This window comes from Mesocricetus auratus, unplaced genomic scaffold (assembly GCF_017639785.1).
Source record: "Mesocricetus auratus isolate SY011 unplaced genomic scaffold, BCM_Maur_2.0 Super-Scaffold_4256, whole genome shotgun sequence".
NCBI classification, from domain to species: domain Eukaryota; kingdom Metazoa; phylum Chordata; class Mammalia; order Rodentia; family Cricetidae; genus Mesocricetus; species Mesocricetus auratus.
The window spans coordinates 88,105,208-88,131,192 of NW_024429182.1; the positions used below are offsets into that span (position 1 = coordinate 88,105,208).

A 25,985-nucleotide genomic window follows, 5' to 3' on the forward strand; every position below is an offset into this window, starting at 1 on the left:
CTGCCTCCTGATTGCTGGGATTAAAGGCATGTGCCACCACTGCTCGGCCTTTCAGTAAATCTTGCTGGTCTGCTTTCTCCTTGGTTCCTCCACGCTCCGGAGACACGAGCACTCCACTCCATATCACAGGGGCAAACTTGCATTTGCAGTGTTTTTTGAAAAAGGGCATTTTGCTCTGCATTCTCAGTTCATTGACTTTAGGCACATTCCATATACTCATTAAAGCTTTCTTACAAAATATATTATTAGAAATAAAAAGTTAGTCTGGTGTGGTATTGCGTACCTTTAATCCCAGCACTTGGGAGGCAGAGAAAGGTGGATTTCTGTGAGTTGGAGGTCAGTCTAGTCTGCACACTGAATTCCCGGGTGGACAGGGCTATGTAGAGAGCTTGCCTCAAAACAAACACCCCCCCAAAAATTCATAGTCTTCTTGTGTATTTAAAAGTCTCCAGGAATCTGCCATAGATTACCAAAGTCTTGAGAAAACTGTCTTTGATTCAGACAGTTTTCCAAATTCTTACTTAATATACTTATACTGAGCAAAAAAGGACACGAGGCTACCTACCAGGGTTGGTAAAAGGATTTATTTAGTGGCTGGGGGAGGTCTTCCCATTCTAACAACAGAAAAGCACTTTCCACACTTTACCAACCCAGTGTTTGTTTTCAACTCTGACCCTTGGCTGCAGCTTCACACTGTGAACCCCTTCCTTTCAGAGTTCCATACAGGGACATCTCTTCCTCAAGAAATAAAACTTTCATTTCAACTCAAAAGGTAACAAAGGCATATTATCCTGGTTTCTGCAACATTTGGTAAAAGTTTGCAACAAAAACCGAACATAGCAGCATGCTGCTGACCAGAGACCAGGCTAGCCTGGGCAAGCCTCGCGGGAATGCTCCAGCATCTGCACATCACCGCAGTTTTCACATGTAACAGGTAGAGCTGCACCCAATGAAGGAGTCTCATTGCTCCAGTTTCAGACACTGGACTCTAGCACAGGAAATGTCTCTTGGAGTTTAGTAAATATACAAATAGAAAAAAATGCCTTAAAAATTTCACAAATGGCTAACCATCTGAAATGTGTTTATCACAGCTTTTATATATTATAAAGCTCCCCCCACCCCCACAGAGTCTGGTGAAATAAAGCCTAGTCACTATCATCTGATCCATGTTCTGAGCCTCGATCTGAGGCCTCATTGTTTGAGCCCTCTGGTTCTGATTCATTTCCAGAGCCTTGGCCAGAACCCTCATTGTCAGAGCCCTGCTCCGATTCACGGTCTGACTCTGCACTTGGAGAAGCCGGGCGAGAATCATTTTCTGAACCTCCGGAGGGGCTTCTCCCAGACTGCGCAGACTCATTGTCCGACTGCTCAGAGCCCGAGCGCCTTCTCTTTCTGGATGGCTGGTCGCTGTCGGAATCCTCATCCGACTCCTGTCTTCCCGACCTTGGAGGGCTGCCTGCTTCGCTGCCAGACTTGTTCTGGTTGTCATCCGATTCACTCTCAGAGGAGGCCCGTCTATTGGGCCGCTCATCATCGTCGGAATCGCTGTTGCTATTCCTGGGATGTCTGGAGGAGAGAGGTGTGGGTGAGACTAGGGCAGCCAACAGCACTTTCTATTCTGGGTCATGCCCGGTACCTTACACAGGGGCTCCTGGGATACTTGCTGTGTGTGTGTCCTCACCAGGATGAGGGTTATCAGACAGGAAGCTGGGGCTAAGGGGCCTTCAACTTACTAACTTGTTCCCAAATTCCCCCACTGTCAGTTGACATGTGTCAGGGAGAGTGAGGCTGCGGCAGCCAGTGGTGCTGGTCTCCTGGAGCTACCATAGGTTAGACCACACCCCTGACCACTGAGGCTGCCTCAGACCTGTGCTGCTCTGGCATCTTCCACAGCTTCGGTTTCCATGACACATTCCAACACAACTCAGCCCAGGAAGGGACAGGGAGGTGAAATGTGTTATTCTCTTGGAAGAGAAAACATCCCTACAGACTCGAGAGAGGCTCCTTGTGCCTAGTTCTGAAAGAAGGAACCATAAATGCACTACCTGGCCCAGGTCACTCTGAGAACAAGAGGATGCTGACATTCACTCTCAGACCCACTCACGAGCGATGGGTCACTTCATTCAGCTCTCAATGCTCAGACACCTTTCATGATGCGTGGGACAATGTTTTCTTGATGCAAATGGCACCAATTAACTAGGCCTTGGCCACAGGCTCAGCCTCCCAGACCTCTAGCTAACAGCCTGAGGACACTGTGAGGACAAGGGTAAAGCAGCCCTTCAGGGGAAAGCAATGCGGATTTGTGTCAGCTGGTATCTCCACTGTCTCCAATGCTACAGTAATCTCCGACCAACCACCCCTCCATCTCCTCTTCCTACCACTGTGTGTAAATACCTCTTCTCTTGACAAAAACAGGAGCTACCTCCACCAACTCCAGGGTGGGTATGCTCCCCAGAGCAGTAAATGGAACGAGAGGTGGACACATAGTCCACTGCAAGGTGGTTTGGGTCTGTTACTCTCCTTGGGGGAATTCCTGGGCCATTTTTACCTCTGCATGCTATTCACCTGCCGGTCTCTCTGGAGGGACAGAAATGATGGCTGGATGATGAAACACCAGAGGAATCCAGGGACTGTGGTACAGAAAGCTCTATTCCGGGGCCTGGGGGTGGGCGTGTGAGCTACAGAGGCTAGCATAGTCAGGTGTCACTTCACCAAGGCCATGAGCTCAGGGTGTCTAGGATAAGTCCACCAAGGAAGGCAGAGGAGTGTCACCTGCCCAGCAGGGAAGAAGTGGACACTAAATCCCTCAACTCAAGGCCGGGGCCAGGCTACTAGTACTGCTAGCCAGTCAGTGTTGGGCAGCAGAATGACGCTTTGCTTAGGAGTGATCATGCCACCGAGGAAACATCTGTCTGTTATGGTTTCGTCTAGCTACTAGAGGCCAGGACAGCTAGGCATGGAGGACAAGTTTGAGGCAGGAAGTCACTGAAGTACAAAGCCAGCCTGAAGCTGGTGAGAAGACAGCATGGCACACTGACCACACCCAGTCATCTCTTCTCAGTTTTGTTTTCTGAGGACAAGGACAGAGGATGCAGGTGACTGCTTAGTAGCCACTGTGGCTTCCCACTGTTACAATCTACCCTGGGGAAAGGAATTCTTCCCCTTCATCAGACTGGGACTTTGCCACCGTTAGAACTTACTGTGGGGTGGAGGGTGGGGTGGGGGGTAGTATTCTTACCCTTCATCGGCAATTTTCAGTTTATCCTCATCTGAAGAGTCATCACTTGATGAAATAATGGCTTTGGATTTTATTTTTCCCTTCATTGAAGGAGGCAGGCGTTCTGGCTTGGGCTAGAGAATGTCAAGTATGGTCCATTAGCTGAGGTTCTCACATTATTAGGACATCTTATTAGAACAGGTTTATTACAGTAACAGAATCCACAGTCACCAATGAAAACAAGCATTTGTGCTGGAAGAGGCTGCAGAAGTGCACTGTGGCACACTGTCAGCCTTACACAGGCACGCACACACGCACACACACACACACACACACACACAGAGAGACAGGAAGACAGCTCTAAAACTTACAGCCTTCTTCTTCTCTGCTCTTGGTGGACGGCGCTTCTTTGGTTTGGGGCCATTTTCTGTTTCATCATCGTCAGATCCTTCTTCTCCCTTCGCAGGTCTTAAACAGTGAACATCAAGAGCTTGTCAGGAGGTTCAGACCTGCCAGGCCTGAGGCTACCATGCCATCACAACAGAACCTTTCCACGTGAATGCCAACCTCAGCTACTATGGGCACAGGGCACAGGGCATATATTCTGCCCATCATTGGTCTGCATGACATCTGCTACTAACCTGTCACTGTGCAGGTCCCCCTTCATCTCCATTACAGTCTGTGCTCCATGCAGTGACTGATAGAGAAAGGCCCTGGGCTTTGGATCTCCAAATCTTGCCCTACTCTTCCTTCTTTCCCAGCTGCTACCAAGATCCTCACTACAGCTACACAAGTGGCTGTCACACTATACAAGTGACAGTCCGAATGGAGTCACTGGCCAGGAGACAGTAAAGGAAGGCCTGGGTAGAATGGCTGAGACCCCTGGTAGTGGGTAGTTAAAGGCACTTTCACAACCATTCATTCACATTCCAGAGAGGAGTGAGCTCAGTGACTGCCAGTCTTCACTGGCACAGTTGGTTCAGCTGCCACCCAGGCTGCTCACTTCACATCACATTTGTGTCCAAAACACATACAAGAAAAGAAAACTGGGTGTCGTGGTGCACACCAATAATTCCAGTGCTCTGGAGGCAGAGACAAGTAGATTTTTGAGTTCAAGGCCAAGCTAGGCTACATAGTGAATTCAAAGCCAGTATGGGGTACACGAGACCCTGTTTCAAGAAACAAAATGACAAGAAAGACAATGGTGACTGTCGGCTGTTTCCAGGACAATGTGGAGATACATGCAAATTAAGAGCGTGGGATATTGAAATAGGTTAAAGCAGACAGTCAGTTTGGGAAGATGGAGATTTGAAGACATTGAGACATATAGACACTTGGAACATTAATGGGGACACTACCTTCTCCGCCTCTTCTTCTTCCTCTCACCACCTTCCTCCTCTTCACCTTCCTGTTCACTGCCACTGCCCTTCCTTCTCTTCTTCTTTTTGGATACGGGCAGGTCGTCATCGGTGTCATCATTGACAAACTCGTCAAACTCACCTCCTTTCTTAGAACGCTATGATCCAAGGAGACCACAGTCAGCTACTTCCAGGAGTGACAGCACTGCTGGGTGCAGAAAGCTATATAGTGCCTTTGCAGGTCTCTGACGGGTGAGGACCTTTTACTAAGTCACATGGAAGATGGGCTTGGCTAGGCCCGGATTTTCAGCACTCGTAATGAGAAGTCCCATTGTTTCAAATCTGGCAAATATCAACTACCTGAGACGTCACCACAGGGTAAACACAACCTCAGTCAAAAATGCATTTAACCCATTTAGCCCCACAGAATGTAGAAAACAGTGGTTGTTGGCCCTCATGATTATGTGACTGACTGGGAGCTGTGGGTCTCTGCAGCCACCCAACATCACAAAAGAACTTTATACCAAGCACCTCAGTTTGGCAAAAGACCTAGATTCAAAGTGCCGTTCTACCGAACGCTCATTTTACACCGTGTGAAGTCAACCCATCACGAAGCAGGAGCCAGCTGGCTTAGTGAGGTCAGCAGCAGAACTGCAGAGCATGTATGTGTTAAGACTTGTGTTTACCCACAGCACCACACACACCAAAAGGGCAGGGACCATTGCCACGCCAGATGCTGCGATTCTGTATAGTTGGAAGACTATCCCTCAGTAGAGGAAGTCAAGGCTAAGAACTAAGAAAGGTGCCAACCGAATGCTGTTCACTTCAGAGAGCCCGAGGCAGACTCCGAGGTCACTGCAGACGTCAGCACCGGGTCTTACCCGCCCTCCACCTCCACCTCTTTTCTTCTCCTTTGCTGCTTCAGCTTCGCCAGTGAACATGAGGATATTTTTGGTTTTCTCCACATACTGGGCCCGCTGCTCCAAAAGTTTCTTTTGCTCTTCCTTTTCTCTCAGACGTTTCTCTTCCTAGGAGGGAGTACAGGGACTTATCAAAATGTTCTCAAAATGAACAAAACAAGTAGAGGAGGACTAGCTCCTAGCACAGTGTGTGCACGCACCTGCTCTTTGAGAAGCTTCTGTCTTAAGAGCTCCTTCTCCTGCTCCTGCTTGGCCCGCAGTTCCCTTTCTTCCTCATCCTGCTTGCGTGCCCGGGCCACATGGTACTGGGCCTGGCTCAGTAAGTCGGAGCACTGCCTACCGTTTCAGATGCAGAGAAACAACATCACAGTTAGGACACCTACCTTCCTTAAACCCACGCCAATGCTACCAACTGTGCTAAGTCCCCCAACTCCAGATTCCTGTCTTGATTCACGGACATAATGTGAGTAAAGCAGAGGGGTATTTCTCAGCCTGTACTTCCAACCCTCGGAGGATCCTGAGTGCCAGCCTGGCTCAAAAAGACAACAGAAAGAAAGAGAAAGGACATCCCATAACCTAAGTAAGTACTTATACTCCATCAATCTCCTCAAAGGCTGAAAAGGTGCTGTGGGTGAGGGACTCTGCAAGGAGAGGGAATAAGTGACCCTGAGAAGGCCAGGAACCACCTTGGTATGGAGACACTGTCCTGATCCACACCAACAGAACCACTTCCCCCAAAGCCACCTCTGTGAACAGGCATTACCTTGCTTCAGAGGCAGCAAGGGCCAAATCGAACCTCATTTTATCTCCTACTTTACTCAGGTAACTGAAGTATCTAAAAAGGAAGGAAGACATTTCACTTAATTCTTATCATTAATACCTCAATGTGTAATTAGCAGAAGTCCATCAAGAAAGGCAAGAATGTGTCTAATACTGTCAGTAAACTAAAAGTAACTGTAACAAAGAGGTAGTGGATGTCAATTTACTAAGTAACTGTATCAGCATGGTGGGTGGGGGCTTAGGTCATGATAGCACTTACACTAACCAGATGAGGCAAGAACAGAGATGAACGTAAGTACAGCTGATCAGTTGAGACATAAGACTTTACCACATACTGAATTGCTAAGTCCTATAAGGCTAAACACATTTGAACTGAGCTGAATAAATCTGATAAGCAGCAAGTGATAAGATCTTTATCCTAGCTTGATGAAATCAACATCCCATAAAGACACACTGTACAAAACATGAAACCAAGCGGGTGGATACTACACAGTTGACATGTGTAAAATGTTGGCTCATACTGCTGAGAGATGAATGAAAAATCTAGGGCAAGCCTGCAGCAGCTAGTCAGCCAAGTCAAGAGACAGGTGTGGCAGAGCTCTGCATGGAGTTTGGCGCCACCACATGGTAACTGTGTGCTTTGGCCTAACCTGTGCTAGACCGACAATGCTTGCTCCACCAAGGGTTATTATTTTATTTATGTATTGTGTATACAGTCTTCTGCCTGCATGCCAGGGCACCAGATCTCATTCAAGGTGGTTATGAGCCACCATGTGGTTGCTGGGAATTGAACTCGGGACCTCTAGAAGAACAGTCAGTGCTCTTAACCGCTGAGCCATCTTTGAGAAGTCATTTTCTTGCGTCTTTTGAGGCAGTCTCAAGGAAAGAAGCCATGTAAAAGCCTTTCCTCTTCACAGTGCTTACCTGTGTGCCAGCTCCAGCTCTTTCACAGCATTAAGGACTTCCTTCAGATTACTTTTTTCATCTTTCAGGACAGAGGTAGCTAATCTTTGCAAGACCAAGGCCACATTAAACATCAGAACTGTATCACTGGGTGCCACATGTCTGGCCTGTAAACAGAAAGCAAAGCAAGTAACTTCTTATGACTGAATACCACAAAAGGGATTTTAACAAGTAAAAACCAGGAAGCAGTTCAGGAGCAGTGGGCAGGCCCAGGACTCCCGTTACCTTCAGCAGAGTCTGCTTGCACTCCTGCAACTTGCCACATTTGAAGAGGGCCCGGGCCAGGTAGAGAACGACTTCAGTGTTCTGGTGCTTATAGAACTTTCTGAGGCAGTTCTCATACTACAAAAGGGAAATGTTAGTTAGAGACACAGCAGGAGGAAGTGTGTTTTCATGTTCTCTCAGGATCTCAAAGCAGGTTTAAAGCTTTGAAAAGATAACCCACTGCCATTTGCCAGTATACACATTTACAACATAAAAATCTGACCACAGGAAAAACTAGACTCAAAATTTTTTTTTCACTTGAAATTTGGAGCAATGCTGAATGGAAGGGTAAAGAAATTTAAGTCTGTCTGCCTCACCTTTAGCTCAGGAACCCCCTCCTATCTTTAAGACACTATCTAGAATCAATTCACTGACCACCATGACAAATTACACCCTGGATCCTGTGGGTGACACACTTTAACATTGTCCTCTTAGGATCTGTGGAAATGAGTGGCAATGAACATAAAAAGTTAATTTGTTAACTTCAGTTAATTTGTTGGTCAGCCTAAAAAATGAATATCTGAGTTAATTTTTTTTCACTTTTCACTCTAATATGTGTGACATGTATCTCACATGTATGGCAGAGGTGTGGATACAGAGGCCAGAAGAGGATGTCGGGTGCTCTGATCTATCACTTGCCGCCTTATCCCCTTGAGACGAGACCTCTCATAGAACCTAGAGCTTGCCACACACACACACATACACACAACCCCTTGTTTGTTACCCCAATGATCCTATCTCTACCCCGACAGCACTGAGATTACAAACAGGCACGGTCAGATTTTACATGGGTGCTAGGAATCTGAACTTTTAGGTCCTCGTGACTATGCAACAAACACTCTTACCCACTGAGTCATCTCCCCAGCTCCCAAAATTAATTTTTACTTAGACATGACACTTGAAACCACAAGCATACATCCTGTTATAGGTAACTGACAAAGTAATTTCATGGGAAATGGGACACTATTTCCAGGAATATCTCTAATGATTAGTTTGCATTTCTAGAAGGCAGTGCTGCTATTCTGCAGATTGGGATGGTTTATCTCCCAGCACCCATGGTCAGGTGGTTCATTCACAACAGCTAATAGCTCCAGATCCAGGAGATCAAGATCTTCTCCTCAGGCATCTTTAAGCACATAGCACACTTTCAAACACACACACACACACACACACACACACACACACACACACACACACACACACACACACAGTAAAAATAAATCATTAAACTGGGTGGTTGTGGTGCACACCTTTAATCCCAGCACTCAGGAGGCAGAGGCAGGTAGATCTCTTGAGTTCAAGGCCAGCCTGGTCTACAAAGTGATCCAGGACAGCCAGAACTACACAGAGAAACCCTGTCTCAAAAAACAAGACAAAACAAAAGAACAAAGATAAGCCATTTAAACTGAGAACAGAATGTGAGACTATAATCCCAAGTACGTGGGAGGCTGAAGTGGGAGGACACAGTCACTTAAGATCAGCCAGGGCAACACAGAAAGACTGTTAAAAAACAATAAAAAAGTCAGGCGGTGGTCATGCATGCCTTTAATCCCAGCACTTGGGAGGCAGAGGCAGGCGGATCTCTGCAAATTCGAGGTCAGCCTGGTCTACAGAGAGAGTTCCAGGACAGCCTCCAAAACAATACAGAGAAACCCTGTCTTGAAAAACAAAAAACAAACAAACAAACAAACAAATAAATAAAAACAATAAAGCAAAACATTAGCAACAAAATCACTTAACATTTCAGAAACTCTATTCACTTGAGACACTGAAGGAATAAATACTAAACCTGTTATTTAGTGGATACTTGTCCTGCATGTTAGTGCCCAGTTCTTTTCATACCAGATCCTCTCAACATTCTCTGAGGTTAAGAGACCTCCACTTCACAGAGAGGGAAATGGTCAAAGAGGACATTTCCTGCCTATGGCATGCATTCCTGGAACTGGACTCACATCTACCTGGCTTTGTCATTGCCTGGTTACAAATCTCTGAACAAGAAGGGTTAAGAAGCACTGGCTCCCTCCACACACCATGCAAACATCTGGAGAGGTAAAGGCGTTACCATCTGAACAGCACTGATGTACTGCTTCTGCTCCACGTAGATGTGTGCTAAGTTCAACCACACGTCACTGATATCTGCTGTTGCTTCTCTCACTTGGGCAAACACATCACGAGCTTCGCGGAAGTATCCTTTGTGGGCCAAAACTGCTCCTAAAGTTACACAAGAGTTGACATTGAGAATGACCTTACCTCTGTAAAAACACCCAAAAGTCCAATATTAAAACAATTCTACTAATCAGGAAAACCTGGTCTATGGGTAACCCAAACCTGGTCTATGGGTAACCCCCAAAAGCACTAATTTCACTAATCATTATGAAGCAAGGCTTCTAGTCACCTATGCCATTGGCAGCATACAGGTTTTTAGCATCATTTCTGAGGACTTGTTTGTAGATGGCCAGTGCACGGTCTTGATGACGCTTTTCCTATAGGAAAGAAGAATTACTGGAAAATTCAACAAGGATACAGACAACAATCTTGCTGAAGGAGACAGGGGATTACCTTTTCTCGGTCTCGGGTTGGCTGGTGCAAAGTCTGGAGCCACACATTGCCAAGGGCCAGCATAGAGTAAGTATCACTCTGAGTGGATGGCTGCTTTAATATCCTCTCAAACTTCTTCTGGCCTGGGCCCCATTCTTGTTTTGCCAGATGGAGGTTACCAATCAAAGACCAGGCATCTGGGTGATCCTATGTAAATATAAAGAAGTAAGTTTTCCAATCTGAGATCTGAGAAATCAGTCATCATACAATAGCTAATAGCTGAAGAGGTTTACAGTTACATCACAACAGTGGTTTTCACCCACAAAGACAGCTGACCAGATAAGGGGGAGCTCTTGAATCCCAGAGTGATGGCTGAGAGGCCAACAGAGGACTAATCTAGATTCCATGAATGTAGTGTCAGTGAGGAGGCCACAGAAATCACTGGGGCCTTGGGTAGTAGATCAGTGTTTACCATGGTGTATGAATGATCTTTGGGAGCCCATTCCAAATAGAGGAATACTCTCTCAGCCTGGACACATGGGGAAGGGCCTAGGTCCTGCCCTGGATGAAATGACAGACCATGGAGATCCCCCCAAGGAGGGCCTCACCTTCCCTGGGGAATGATGTGGAGATGGGGTGGGGGGCAGGGGGAGGTGGTAGAGGGGCAAGGGAGGAGGGGTGGGAGAGGGAGCTGGGATTGACATGTGAAGCATGCATGTTTATAATTTAAATAAAAACATATATTGAGAAAAAAAACAACAACAGTGGTTTTTCAGACTTCGAGCTGAGACCCATTAGTGAGTTGCAAGACCAATTTAGTGTCATATCAGCATACAAACAGGATGGAATGAAGTAAAAAACTGTGTACTGCCCAGCAGCAAGAGCAGATAACAACTTGTAAACCTGTCTTTCAGGGTTCCAGGCTTCAATGTGCAGTCTCCTCTTCCTGTGAGCCACAATCAGAAGTTTAAATCAAGATATTGGCTCTGGAAGCTGCAGGCCATTGGGCTGAGCGCAGGTGAAAGGACAGGACACAGACAAAGAAGGGAAGAGTGGGAGGGAAATAGTTCTATATATTCAAAAAATGATGCTGATTATAACACCACTAATCATACAAACCATTATACTCTTTATTTAAAGTCCTTAACAAGTGAAACAAAGAAAAGCAAAACAACATCACAGCCATTAAATGGACAGACTGATTTTGAGAGGTAAAGGTGACCACCACAGACCTGATTGATCTGAAGTGCTTCTTTAAACCAATCTGAAGCTTCATAGAAGTTTCCTTTATCTCTGGCCATGGCTCCTAGACGCAGATAACCTAAAACGGCACATTTAATTAATTTTAACTACCTCATGTCTAAAGGGCCCTAACACCAAACGAGTCTTACTTTTGGAAAAGTCATGTTTTTCAGACTGTCAGAGAAGAGAAAAGCCTCACATATGAAGACACATGACACATCACTCCAACTAGGCAAAAGAGAAACTGCACCACTAGATTAATCTTTCTTTTTTCTCTTTTGAGACAGGGTCTTACTATGTATCTCTGGCTGGCCTGGCATTCACAGAGATCAACCTGCCTTTGCCTCCAGAGTGCTGGGATTTGAGATGTATGTATCACACCTGACTGGGACCACTATGCACACAAATACTGATGCACTGTCAAGCTGTTCTCTGACATGGCTGCTCAGTCACAGACAATATGGGCATCACATAATGGGGTGATTCATACCCTGGGCTGGGTGGGGTAGAACACCCTAAGATTTCATCACTACAGGCAGAACGGTACACAACTTGAACTTCTGAGTTATTTATGGAATTTTTCACATAGTATTTTGAGAGCAGAGTTGAGTGTAGGCAAATGAAACTACAGAGAGGAAACCTTGGAAAAGAAAGAACTGTTACAAAGCACTGATAGGTTAATTTTAAAATGTCAATAATTTACAGTACCTGTTGTAAAAACTCAAACTAGTACATTTTAGTAATAATTGTTTCAAGAAAAAAAGCCTTACTATCACTCAATGTAAAAAGGTTGGTGCAAAGTAAAGAAGATAACTTACAAATTATACCCATTATAAACATGTCAGGGAACTGAAGCCGACTCACTGGGCAGAGCACAACCTGCCTGAACACGGCTCACATGGCTTTTGCTGACCTTTATATTTTCCAGTGTAAGTCGATGAAACTGCACCCTCTGTTTTAATCCACCTTTTTGAGACAGGGTCTCATATGTGGCCAAGGGGCCTCAAAACTGCTAAGTAGGGAGGCTGGCCTTGGAATCACTGATGCTCCTGCTTCTGCTCCTGAGTGTCAGAATTACAGATGCGAACTACCACTCCAGGCTGCATCTTTTTTTAAGGAGACAAATTTGCCTTGGGGAAAAGGGAATATCAGGCCTCCTTTTTAAAAAAAAAAAAAAATTATTGGTTCTAACAAAAGACTTTCTTTTCTAAGTAAGTTTTCTGTTATTATGAGAATTTAGAAATTTTATCATACAAAAGAAGCCTAAAATTCTTACAGTCAACGTAGTTAGGATGCTCTCGTAAAATGTTTTTGTACAGTTTCTCTGCTTCATGGAATTCACACATGGCCTCGTAAAGTCTGGCTAAATTGTAGGATGTGGTAACAGAGATGGCATTGTAATAGTGTTCATCATGCTCAGCTTCTGCCTTTGCACGGTCCAGTGATGCCAGGAAGTATTTCTGTGAGGAAGCAAATGCATTGTCATTGAATACAGCTGAGCAAAGTGCCCACAGCTTGGTCAAGCACAGAAAAAAGGAAGGTGTCTTTTACCCACCTTTGCTTCGCCTAGGTTCCCAAGTCTAAAATGGAGGGCCCCAACATTATTCAGAATCTCAGGAGGGACATCAGCCTGCACCTTCTCCTGCAGGATTCGGGTGGCTGTTCCATAGGCTGAAAGGGCACCCTGCATTTTTACAGTGGATAGATTAAGGTTTACTCACAGATTAAAGAGAAACACATCATTTAGGATATGAAAAGCAGACATCAATACCTGTATGTCAGTCTGTTCTAAGATCTGGGCCAATTCAATCCAAGCTTCCACATCATCAGGATACTGTTCTGTGACCTTCTTCAAATGGCCCTGAGATAAATGAGATCATTAAAGTAACAGCTGTCAAAGTAAAACAAAAACAAAAACAAAGACACATGCCTAGCTACTGTAACATGCTCACATTGCTCAGAGTCTCAGGCTAGCTAGCTAAGGGTTACAACACACCTTGGCTATGTCTCGTTTTTCCTGATCTTCCGAGGCAGCATAGAGAGAGCCGAGAATTTTCATCGTCTCATAATTGTTGGGGTAAGCTTTCAAAACTTTCTCGAAGCACTGAGATGCATTCTCTTTGTCACCTCGATAAATATACATTTGGCCCAAACCAAAAAATGGTAGTACAAAGGAGGATGAAGCAAACTGTGTGGCTTGATAGTAGTACTGAAAGGCTTGGTCATAATCTTCCTGATAAGCGAGATAAAACGAAACAAGTAACAGGTCCACAAGCGGTCAGAAAACACTGTAATTAAGAGGACTAAATGTTTAGGGAGGTGTTAACGTCTTACCTGAACGTGGAATGATCGAGCCAGCTGGTAACAGCTTTCGGCTTGCATAGCCTCCACCTCTGTGTTGTGGAATGCATGGAGAGCCAGGTGCTGCACTTTACTATAATCCTGATTTGATGACCAGAAAAATCAAGTGAGTGATGTCAGAAGATTGCTTGAATAGTGGTTTATTTTAACTGGTAACATTTTATTTAGCTATTAGGTATATTTTCATCTTGTCCCTAAATAGCTAAACTTTAGCACTGTAACAGTTACAACCTAATGTTTAATGAATAATTATTATGCTTTCATAACTGCAAGAAGTAAAACATCAAACAGGATTGATGCAGCATTAAGCTCTAAGCTATTAACTTGGCCTCAATTAACTCATCAAGAATATGGGCACAGGTTGGAGACAGCTCAGTTGGTAGGAGCAATGCAGTCATGGAGGACATGAGTGCAGGTCTATCTCAAAAAAAATGAGATAAGAGAGACTAAAGAAATGACTCAGCAGTCAAAAGAACTTGCTGCTCTTGCAGAGGACTCGGGTTAGGTTTCCAGCACCTCAAGGTGGCTTACAACCTTCTGTAACTCCAGATCCAGGGGATCCAATGCCTTCTTCTCCTCAGGTACCAGACACCATGTGGTGCACATACATACATGCAAGCAAAACAGCTTCCAAAACAATACAGAGAAACCCTGTCTCAACCCCCACCCCCCAAAAAAAGATGCCTGGCACCGTCTCTCGCCTGCACATGCTTGTGCACTCATGTGCAGGTGTACATACATGGGAATGCACACCCACTCGAGGGAGGGAGGGAAGGAAGGGAGGGAGGGAGGGAAGGAGAGGGGAAGGGAGGGATGATGGGTGGGTCAGATTACTCACCTCACAGGGTAGATGTGACCATTACAGAAGTAAGTACTGGGATTGTACTTTTAACAATGCTTGGGATTTAGTAAGCACTGAGTACGTGAGTAAGAACAGGAACACTACAGTAGCTCACATTAGCAAGGCTGATACAGCTTTATCAACTTTAACCTAAATTGTTACACAGTATTTTAAAGTTTATAGAACAGTTTAGTCCCTGGTTCCAATAAGGCAGGCTAAACTTCCCTGTTGACTGTGTAAAAACTTTGTCAGTGGTCAGTGGGAGGTATTTTCTTCAGCAGGATAGCCTCTGCTAAGCTGCCCCTAAGCCTGTAAACAATCCCTCTCCCAGGTTGCTACAAGTAATCCATGGAGGTCACCAAGTAAAAGATAAAAAAAATCAGAGGGACTAACTGGAAAGTGGAAGGGATCAGCAGGAGGGGGATGAGAGGGAAATGGAGGTATATGATCAAGGCATATTATATACATATATGAAAATGTCACAGTGAAACCCATTATGTATGATTAATATATACTAATGAAAAATTTAAAAATGAAAAACTTTATATCTTGAATATGGTATGTTAAGAAATCTAAAATACTGTTGCGTCCACAAAGTTGTTGGAGTTAATAGGCAAGATCAACAGGTAAAAATAAAGAGAACCTTTACTGACTGGTGCCAGTACAACTACAGCCAAATTCTACGAACCAAGTGCTCCCTTATCTGGGACAACACAGCACCTGTTGTAGTCTGTACATTCTATGTCCCGACTTTTCCAAAGGCTAAGGCTCTCTTCAACCCCTGCCTCTTCTCTTTCCACTACCTAGTGACACCCAGTCTAACACAAGTTTAAAAGCTTCAGCACTGTGCGGAAACCCCCTTCACCACTGGTCACTTCCTTATTTCTCTGTGAGCCTTCACATTCACATTTACATGTGGTTACATGCCTGTTTCTTTGAGTGCAGAAAGCAGTCTTACTTATCTTACATCTGATCACAGGCTGCACACAGTGCAAAGTGCCAAAACATATTAACACATTTTAGTAAAAGAATGAATGAATGTGTGCTCATTCCTGGGCAACTAATACAAGCTCCAATTTGGGAATAAAAAAAAGCAAAATGACATTTTCAAATTTCTTCTCAAGTTAAACAAAAATCATGTACTGATTATATTCAGAAAAGTCAGATTTAAAAATCAAATGATTTTTTACCTTCTTGAAGAAAAAGTGGTTTGCCAAGTGGTTCAGTACCATAGGGTTGCTAGGGTCAATAGTATAGGCTCTGGAGAGAAGCTGCACACCATTTTTGATGGAATCAGCCTAAAAGAAAACAATGTAACAGAGTAGAGTGAAAGCAATTTTTCTGGCTGATCTTAAAGCAAAATCACATGGCTATCTTCAAATAGCTATATCAAAGAAACATGTTTGCTTTGGGGAAGGTGCTTACAGCACAGGCACCACATTTCCTATCTATACCCTGAAATCTTGATTTCTAAAGCATAACTTGTTCTAGCAGTCCTACATAAGGGACAGACAGCCCGACAAACCAGAAGTTAGGGATTATCTTTCCTCCCATACCTCTTTATTGTTGAGTTCTAGAACAGCCAGTCCAACCAGTGCTCCCACACACTTAGAGTTGAGTTCCAGGGCTCTGCTGAATGCTAGTCGAGCTTTCTCCAGTTTGTTAAGTTTGACAAAGCAATGGCCCATTCCTAAACGAACTTCAGCTAAAAAATAAGTAAAATCAAGTTATTTGTCCTGTCAACCTAGGACATGTTAAGAGTTCAGTTTCCAGTATCTGGATTGCTTAAGACCTGTTGGCTTACCACAAACTTGATTTCACTAGTAATTAGACCATATAATTCCAATCGTTCCCTCCTCTTATGGGTACCACTCTCACTGTACAACAGAAAATTGTAATACTGGCATTTTTCTTATCTTGTAGCACTTACTGCAGCAAACCACCACCACTGACTTCATTTCTATTTAAAAATTAGTGCCGGTGGTGGTGGTGCATGCCTTTAATTCCAGCACTTGGGAGGCAGAGGCAGGTGTATCTCTGTGAGTTCGAGGCCAGCCTGGTCTACGAAGCTAGCTCCAGGACAGGCTACAAAAATTATTATACACATCCATGTGTGCCACATACAGTGAGCAGATATACACACTGCTACATGCAAAAATAACCCTAGTATTTAAATAGAGAATAAAAACCCCATCAAGACCTTCAGGCTATATCTGAGTACATACAGCTGCCGTCATTCACTTCTGAGCTATGCTGATACATCTACCTTATTTCCAGATAATATCAGAGTACACACATGTCCCTCCCTAAGGCTACACTCCAATGATCATACGATCCATTCTCATCTATTTGAAGACACGAGACAGTACTACTTGTCATTTTTCCTGCATTGTAATATTTTTCCTCTCTGGACCATTCCCAGACATATACAAACATTCTACCATCTTGCAGAAATAATTCTTGCTTCCATTTTCCTTCTGGCTGCCAGCTTCCTGACAACAGACTCCTGACTGTTAACACTTGCTGCCTCCCTCTGATTCTTTTCTTCCATTTCCTCTGGCATTATCTCTAGTGAGGTGCTTATGCCACTGATTTGCAGTCTGCTAAATTCAACCATCAATTCGGCCTGTTTCACTGGTCTAACCATAGGATGCGACACAGTCTATCACCTTTCCCTTGGGAAATGTTTCATATTTGGCTTTCTGGCCACTCCTTAGTCTCCTTTTTTGAGTCTTCCATTTTCCTAACCTCTACACTTTAGAGCAGCTGTTCTTAATTCCTATGGGAGTCTAATGACCCTTTCACAGGGGTCACCCAAAACCATCAGAAAACAGACATTTACATTATAATTCATAACAGTAGCAAAATTATAGTTATGAAGTAGCAAAGAAAATAATTTCATGGTTTGGGGCCACTACAACACGAGGAACTGTATTAAAGGGTCCGGCATCAGCAAGGTTGAGAACCACTGCTTTCACTACAACACGAGGAACTGTATTAAAGGGTCCGGCATTAGGAAGGTTGAGAACCACTGCTTTCACTACAACACAAGGAACTGTATTAAAGGGTCTGGCATTAGGAAGGTTGAGAACCACTGCTTTCAAGTGTCCCACAGCCCTCTTTCCTGTCTACACTTACTCCCCCTGTGTTTTCACACTTCTCCAGGCTTCTGCACCATCAATATATTGGTGACTTCCAAGCTAATCTGTTCAGTATAGTCTTCTTTAATGAACTATGAAACAAAAGCCCGCCTTCTTGTGCCTCAGACATTTCATGACTGAAACTAGTTTCTCTTGGACTGTTTGCCAAATGTAGAACTTCACTCTTAAAAACTATGTTTGCGGATCTCTGTGAGTTCGAGACCAGCCTGGACTACCAAGTGAGTTCCAGGACAGCCTCCAAAGCCACAGAGAAACCCTGTCTCGAAAAACCAAAAAAAAAAAAAAAAACCTATGTTTGGCCTTTGATTCCTGTTCTTTTTGCTTCAATCAGTTCTCCTTTCAAAATACTAGAATGTAACCACATGTACCACCCACCGTTACCACCCTAGCTGTGGTCATTAATAGTCTGTGGCCTGGACACTTGCAGGAGCCTTCTCCCTGTTAACACTATCTCTGTCTCTGCTTACTCACCCCACACCCTACTCTAGTCTAGTTCAACAGTACTCTTAAACATAAATCAGACCACACCATTCTTCTGCCCAGAGTCCTCTAGGGCTTCTCATTTCTGTCAAAAGCTTAAAGTCTCTACTCTAATCTCAGATGCTCAACATGAAAGGCATTGGGCAGCATATTTGATCTCATTTCTTACTACTTCCCATCCATCTCCACTCTGGATACACTGGCCTCCACAGTGTTCCTCAAATCTTCCAAGCTGTTTCTAAGGACCTTTATAACTGCTGTGGTCTTTCCCCGATAACACTCTCCCATCTCTCTGTATGACCCTTTCCCAGATGACACTCTCCCATCTCTCTGTATGACCCTTTCCCAGATGACACTCTCCCATCTCTGTATGACCCTTTCCCAGATGACACTCTCCCATCTCTCTGTATGATCCTTCCCCAGATGACACTCTCCCATCTCTGTATGACCCTTTCCCAGATGACACTCTCCCATCTCTCTGTATGATCCTTGGCCACTCTAGCACTTTATAGCCCTGATGAGTTTCCCCAGCCACCCTAAGTAATTCTCAATGCTTCTCAGAGTCCTATTTTGCTTCAAGTTCTCAAGTCTTACCAATACCTTTTACAGTATCTATTTTTCTCATTTAATTCACTGGAAGGTGAATTACTCAAGAGGTCAGCAACTTTGGTCTTTTGGTTCATTGCTGCATACTCTGCAGCACATTGGCACATAACTGACATATAACAAAAATATACTAAATGAAAAATACTTGAGAAGAAAAGTAGAACAGGTCAAAAATAAGATAAGATCTGCCATCCAGGTTTTTTTTGTTTATTTGTGTTGTTTTTTCAAGATAGGGTTTCTCTGTGTAACAGCCCTCGCTGCCCTGGAACTCGCTTTGTAGATTAGGCTGGCCTCAAACTCATAGAGATCTGCTGCTTCTGCCTCCCAAGTGCTGGGATTAAAGGTGTGCACCACCACTGCCCACCCAAGTTTTAAATCAAATAAAACATCAAGAAAAAAATAATCTTATGTGTGTGGGGAGTGAGTGGTAAGGCTGATATTGGGCATCTTCCTCGATCCTTCTCTATTTACCTATACAGAGTCTCTCAATGAAACCAGAGCTCACCAGTTCTGGTGAGTGTAGCTAGCTGGCTTGTGCCAGCATCCCATTTCTGCCTTCTGAATGCTGGGATTACAGATTGCTACCACACCTGCTTGTCTTTTCCATGGGAGCAGGAGATCCAAATTTAGGATTCAGTAAGGAGATCCAGGCCTTACTCTTAGGCAGCAACCCCAACCCCAGAACAAAATAACTTTGATCCTGTCAGTTCATTACTCCTAAAGTATCTTTTTATAATTAATTTTCAACATTTTAAATAGGATCACAAACAGCTAGGAGTTAAAAATTTCCCTTACCTGGACATCCTGGGTTAGTACGCAATGCTTTTTTATAGTAAGCAAGTGCTCCTCTATAATCCTTCTTGTTAAATGAAATGCAAGCTTTCCCTGTGATGAGTTAAAAAAAAAAAACATTGTTGATTGTTGAACACATATCTACTGTTTTTTTGTTTGTTTGTTTTTTGGTTTTTAGAGACAGGGTTTCTCTGTATTGTTTTGGAGCCTGTCCTGGAACTCGCTCTGTAGACCAGGCTGGTCTCGAACTAACAGTGATCCGCCTGCTTCTGCCTCCCGAGTGCTGGGATTAAAGGCATGTGCCACCAATGCCCAGCCCAAATCTACTGTTTTACACTTAATTTATATCTCAGTAAGAAATACTTGAAAATAGTGAATTAACATATTAAACTGTATTTTGTATAAGTTGTGCATTAATTTAGTTCTAAAAGTCTTTATGTAAAATAGCAATATAAATAGCTAGCTTGTAGTTATCTATGAAAAGATTATTTGTTGACTCTTTGGAAGCAAACAGTAACTTATTCTACTTTGTTTTCGATCTCTGTGATAAACACCAGGACCAAAACAACTTGGGGAGGAAAGGGCTTTTATTTTAGCTTACAGTTTAGCTTATCATGAAGGGAATTAGGGCAGGAACTCCAACAGAAACCTGGAGGCAGAAACTAAGGGGGGGGGCACATATGAAGGAATGCTGCTTACTGGCTTGCTCCTCCTGATTTACTCAGCCTGCTTTCTTTATACCACCTAAAACCATCTGCCTAGGGGTAGCACTGCTCCAGCGAGTTAGCCTCTCCTCTATCAATTATCAATCAAGAAAATGCCCCCACAGACTTGCCTACAGGCAATCTCACAGAGGTTCCTTTTCTCACTTGACTCTACTTTGTATCAAATTGATAAAAAAACTAACCAGGACTCTCTCTATAGACAGGTAAACACATGTACACTACTAGTTTATTATATTTATATATATACAATATATATAACATGCAATACATGTAACACATACATTATATTGTATCATATATATTTATATACTTCTGACAAGTGCTGACCAACTAGATTCCTAAGGTCCCTGCTGAAGAGCACTTACCAAGAAGAGCTGGAATATTGTTTGGAGACTGGTTAAGCACAAAATGAAACTGTGCATCAGCTTGATCCATTTTGTCACCTTCCAGCAGGCAGAAGCAGGCTCTTCCCAGCAAATGGTTCTGTAATATACAGACTTTACTAAGACTAGAGACAATCTGCCAAAAGCATGCAAAGTCGAATGCCAAGCAAGCACAGAGGGCAGACGCACAGCCAGTGACCAGTGTAGCTCTCAGCAAGAATGTCTAAGCACAAAGGAAAAGCTTACCCTGAAAAGCAACTCTGTGCCGGTAACAATGACAAAACAAAGGCCACAGTTCTTAAACTCTACTTGAAGTTTACCTGAGAACACTGGAATTATGGACACAACATGTGCATATATACTAAATCTGCCCAAATTTAACAGTATAAGGACTAATGCGATTCTGATTTTAATAAATCCTTCTTTTTTACTATATCAACAGTTATTTTAGTAAAAATTCTTTCACAAGGAATCTGCTACACACATATTTTGCTTTCATATGGTATTTTGTACTCTCATAAATTCAAACAAATTTGACTTACCTGATCATACATAATAATTTTATCAGCCATTGTATACAACAAGGTTGCCTGTGTAATAAGGTCCTTCTTATTGTCTTTGTTCTTTTCTTTCCGAGCCTGTTGCACATAGTAGGCTGCCAATGTATCCAAGCAAGTCATCTGGTCTTTCTCATGGTCTCGATAGTCCAAGTTGCCATCTATCCTTGCTGCTTCCAGCAGCTTTACAAACTCTTCCGTTTTCCCTTGTTTGTAGTACTCCAGCTAAAGGCAACGGATGAAATTAATATCACTAAACATACAAAAACCACACAAATGTTTATAGAACCTTTATTTGTAATAGCAAAAAACTGGAAGCCAATTATTGATTAACAAGTGAATCGATAAACCAGTTGTTGTATATCTCTGTGATGAAAAGGACCGAGCCACTGACAGCTTCCACAATATAAATAAATTTCAAAATAATTATGCTCAAAGAACTCTGCCCATCAAAAGAATACATACTGTGTGATTCCACTTAAATTTAAGACTCTAAAAAATACTTAATGGGCTGGAGAGATGGCTCAGTGGTTAAGAGCATTGGCTGCTTTTCCAGAGGACCTGGGTTCAATTCCCAGCAACCACAGGGCAGCTCACAACTGTCTGTAACTCCAGCTCCATGGGATCTAACACCTCACACCAATGCAAATAAAAACTAAAGTTAAATAAATTAAAGAATACTTAACAAACATGCAACTAGAGGAGCTGGAGAGATGGCTCAGTGGGATAAGGGTACTGGCTGCTCTTCCAAAGGTTCTGAGTTAAATTTCCAGCAACCACCTGGTCGCTCACAACTATCTATAGTGGGATCTGATGCCCACTTCTGGCATAAAGTTGTACATGCAGGTAGAGCACTCATACACACAAAATAAATCTTTAAAAAAAATGCAATTAGAGCAGATCAGTGGTGGCTGGGAAGAGAAGGGCTGGGAAGTAACAGCAGAAAGAACTCTGGGACGATGGACACATTCACTGACTTCACAGGTACACACAGACTCAATACCAAATGGTACAGTTCACACATGAATTGTCTATCACAGGCCAACTAGACTTGAATAAGGCTACTAAACTGGAATCACAAAAGATATTTCTGTCTTTCATGTAGTATCAGTTTAACTCCAGTACTGAGGAATCAGACAAGTGGACCCTGGGAGCTTCCTGGTCAGTCACTCTAACTGAAATGGGGAGTTCTATGCTTAGTGAGAGACCCTGCCTCAAAAATAATGTACTAAGTACACAAAAAAATGTTCAACATCTTTAGCCATCAGGAAAGTGTATGTGAATAGTAGTACACTGTGAGCTGAGCATGATGGTACAAACCTACAATCCCAGCACTTGAGAGGTGAATGCCAGAAGATAAGGAGTTCAAGGCCAGGTTCAGCCAAATAGCAGGTTTGAGGCCAACCTCACCAACATGAGATTCTGTCTCAAACAACAACATCACCCCAAACAACAAACAAACCAGATGAAAGATGGCTCCGTAGTTAAGAGCATTTGCTGCTCTTACAGGGGACCTGGGTTTGGTTACCAGCAGATTGAATGGCAACTAACAGTCCATATCTCCATTTCTAGGGGGTCTAATACCCTCTCTGTCCTTGGGAGGGATCAGGCATACATGTGGCACAGAAGTATATTTGTAGGCAAAGCACCCATACACATAAAATATGAGTAAATCTTTAAAAATAAAACAAAAACTCCCCTAAAAACCAAGTTAAATAAAAAAAAAAGTTATATGGAGATTCTATCTCAGCCTAGTTAAAATGGCTATATTCGATAATAACAATAATAAATGTTGGCAAAGACCATATGACCCACTTACACCACTTCTAGTTTTATATCCAAAGGCAGTAAGTCAACATATATAAACACTACCTACACATCCACTTTAAAAGTTATTTATTTTTATTTCATGTGCATTGGTGTTTTACCTATATGTACATTTGTGTGAGAATACCAGATTCCCTGGAACTGGAGTTACAGTTATCAGCTTCCATGTGGGTGTCGTCAGTTAAACCCAGGTCCTCTAGAAGAGCAGCCAGTGTTCTTAACTGCTGAACCACCTCTCCAAACCCCTGCACATCCATTCTTAGTGTGTTACTATTCACAACAGCCAAACTATGGAATCAGTCTAGGTGCCTATCAATAGATGAATGGTAAATACACTATCCACAAGAGAGTTTTATCTAAAACATACAGAATTAATCATGTTATATTCAGGAAAATGAATAGAACTAGGGGCCACATATAAGATCAAGCATTGCATAGATTTTTTTTTTTATGAGAAGCTGGAATTGAGAAAAGGAAAAAAAAAGGATAATCTCAAAGCAGATGGATTACTAGAAAGGCATTAGGGAGGTAAGAGAGTAGTTAGGAAAGTAGATATGCCCAACACACAACATATGTATATATGGAAATGTCTCAGGGAAATCCATTAAAATCTACCCTGTGCACTAATAAGTATATATTTTTAAAAATGAATATTTGAAGATTGAACAGGAAGACTACAAGTTCAAGGCCAGCCTGGGCAACTTAATGAGACTCTATCTCAAAATAAAAGGTAAAAACATGGCTGAGGAGGACATACAGCTTAGCAAATGAATATTTGCCTAGTGTTTGGAAGGACTTGGGTTCAATTCACAGGAAACTTGAGCAAGAGACTGCCCAATTCCAAACCTATTTTTTTTTTTTACCATCAAGGTAATATTAAGAACTTCTTTATATGAAAACCACTTGTGGCACACCAGTTTTAAGAATAATGAGTACAGAGCTTATTTTACCATTTCTCATAAAAAGGAAACATAATCCCAGGGAGCAGAGAGTCTCAAGTGTTAGGCTCTCATATTGGATTTTGATGAGAATTTCCATTAACATTCATGTTATGGAGGCAGTAGGAAATATGACAAAAAACACAAGGTTGAGATAAAGGTTGTTTTTGTTTTTTAATAACTTGGAGCCTAATCAACTTCTAGATGTTTTAGAAGAAAAATTATGGAAAGCAATGTTTACACAGTCTATCTATACATAAGTTAAGCTTCATTGAATTACCACTAAGCAATTAAAACCTCGATATAGACAACTATTTACCTTAAATGAATCTTGTCTTTATCAACAGACATCAATTTACCAGTAGAGTTGTTTCTTAGGAAATTGCCCTTATTATTTGTTTCATAAACAATAACACAACTTTTTTTGTTTTGTTTGTTTTTCAAGACAGGCTGTGTAGCCCTCACTGCTTTCTATGGACCAGGCTGGCCTCAAACTCAGAGACTGACCTACCTCTGCTTCCCCAATGCCTGGCAAAACTGAGTTTCATACAGATGATTTAATCATGTATAAATGATTTAGTTTCATCATGTGGGCTGTTACTGCACTTGAAATCCAAAATCATAGTTTTTCCAGTCAACAAATAATCTGCAGTATGAATACTGACCGCCAAAGCAATCCATATGTGCAGTTGTGTGTGTTCCTGCTTCAGAATACTGATAACTTCATCTCCCTCTGGTAACTGGTCGAAGTCAAGCTCAATGACCTAAAACACAAAAGAAACGTTTTTTAAATTCAGGATTTTTCTTTTCTGCATTTTTGAATGTTCATCAATATATATATGCAAAGGGTGTGTACTCATTTTCAATGGAGTGAACTAATACATGTTCATATTTAGTGGACACGTGGCAAATAGGCTGTAGCCTGATTTAGTCAAAGCACAGAAAAGCAGACGATCCTGTAACTTGTCTTCACATCACTAAAACTACAAAATTCCCAATGAGTTGCTTACTCAAAGACAAAATGAAACCTTGTATGACCCATAATCCAGTAAAGTGCTGATGCCATAGGTCTGAGATCTTGAGAAACACGACCCCAGAGGATAGGCAAAGTTGAATGGCAACGTAAACATAAACCACGGAGGCAGCATTGTGTGTCACATACATGCCTGTAATGTGGGCACCAAAACTAAGAAAAGTAAGTGTTCTGGAATATACCCAAGACTATCGGATAATAGAGATCAATTCTACCTCGACCAAAAATTAAAGTGAAATATCCAGTAAGACTGAAGCAAAGCTGGGGCTTCATTCAGAGAAACCTCATACCAACCATGGAGGAGAGTGGGTCATTGCCACCCAGCACATCGGAGCGGCTAAATCTCGGGCCCCTTATCTCACTGAGGCAGCTGTGTAACAGTGAGCCTTGACAGGCTCTTCTTCGAAGGCATTAAGAGCGACCTCTGAGATCTCCAGGGAGGTTAAAAAAAAAAAAAGATCGCGAGTTTGAGCAGCAGGTAGAATCAATCGGGGGGCATCAAGCGCCCTCTGCAATGGTGAGGTTTACCGGAGCTCACATCCCCGCGCCCCGGAATTAGGAAGACAGCGGAGCCAAGGACTGTCAACAAGCAGAGGCTGTAGGCGAACTTTCCCGAAGTCCTTGCAGCCAGAAAGGCGAGCAGCTGAGTGGAGCCTCCGTCGCGGAGATCGACCGCGGCTCAGAAACCAAGTGGAGCAAAGTCGACGCCGGGATCGTCCAAGTTCACAGCCCTCCCCCGCTGCACACTCTGCACCCACCTCGTCAGTATCCCGGAGGGGAATCTCGATGGAGCCCCGCGACATGGCGAGCTCGGAAAGCGGGGGCTTCTCACTCCACCGCTCGGCAGCAAGCAGTCCCGGCTTTCAGCCGTGTCGAGGTCACCACACCTCACACCCAGCAGAGCTGCCTGAGCTCCGGCTTCTCCGTCCCTGTCGGCCGCTGAAACAACGAGCCTCAGATTGCGAGCGGCCACTTCCGGAGGCCCCGCCCCCTGTCCCG

The 25,985-nt window shown here is 43.2% G+C and overlaps 1 protein-coding gene across 1 annotated transcript; it reads right to left on the reverse strand.

Annotated features, from left to right (window-relative positions):
* Nucleotides 1-565: 565 nt before the first annotated feature.
* Nucleotides 566-25,985, reverse strand: Ctr9 (CTR9 homolog, Paf1/RNA polymerase II complex component). The gene is made up of 25 exons (XM_005075675.4): nucleotides 25,745-25,985; nucleotides 24,619-24,717; nucleotides 21,174-21,413; nucleotides 20,614-20,731; nucleotides 19,527-19,616; nucleotides 16,041-16,189; nucleotides 15,675-15,782; nucleotides 13,617-13,724; nucleotides 13,279-13,515; nucleotides 13,054-13,143; nucleotides 12,838-12,966; nucleotides 12,559-12,742; nucleotides 11,273-11,361; nucleotides 10,062-10,247; nucleotides 9,898-9,985; nucleotides 9,565-9,713; nucleotides 7,464-7,580; nucleotides 7,200-7,345; nucleotides 6,259-6,330; nucleotides 5,696-5,831; nucleotides 5,457-5,603; nucleotides 4,576-4,733; nucleotides 3,589-3,685; nucleotides 3,239-3,351; nucleotides 566-1,566 (listed from the first exon to the last, which is right to left on the reverse strand). Exons 1-25 carry the CDS (start codon nucleotides 25,787-25,789, stop codon nucleotides 1,146-1,148), a joined length of 3,516 nt encoding a protein of 1,171 aa, XP_005075732.1. The 5' UTR covers nucleotides 25,790-25,985; the 3' UTR covers nucleotides 566-1,145.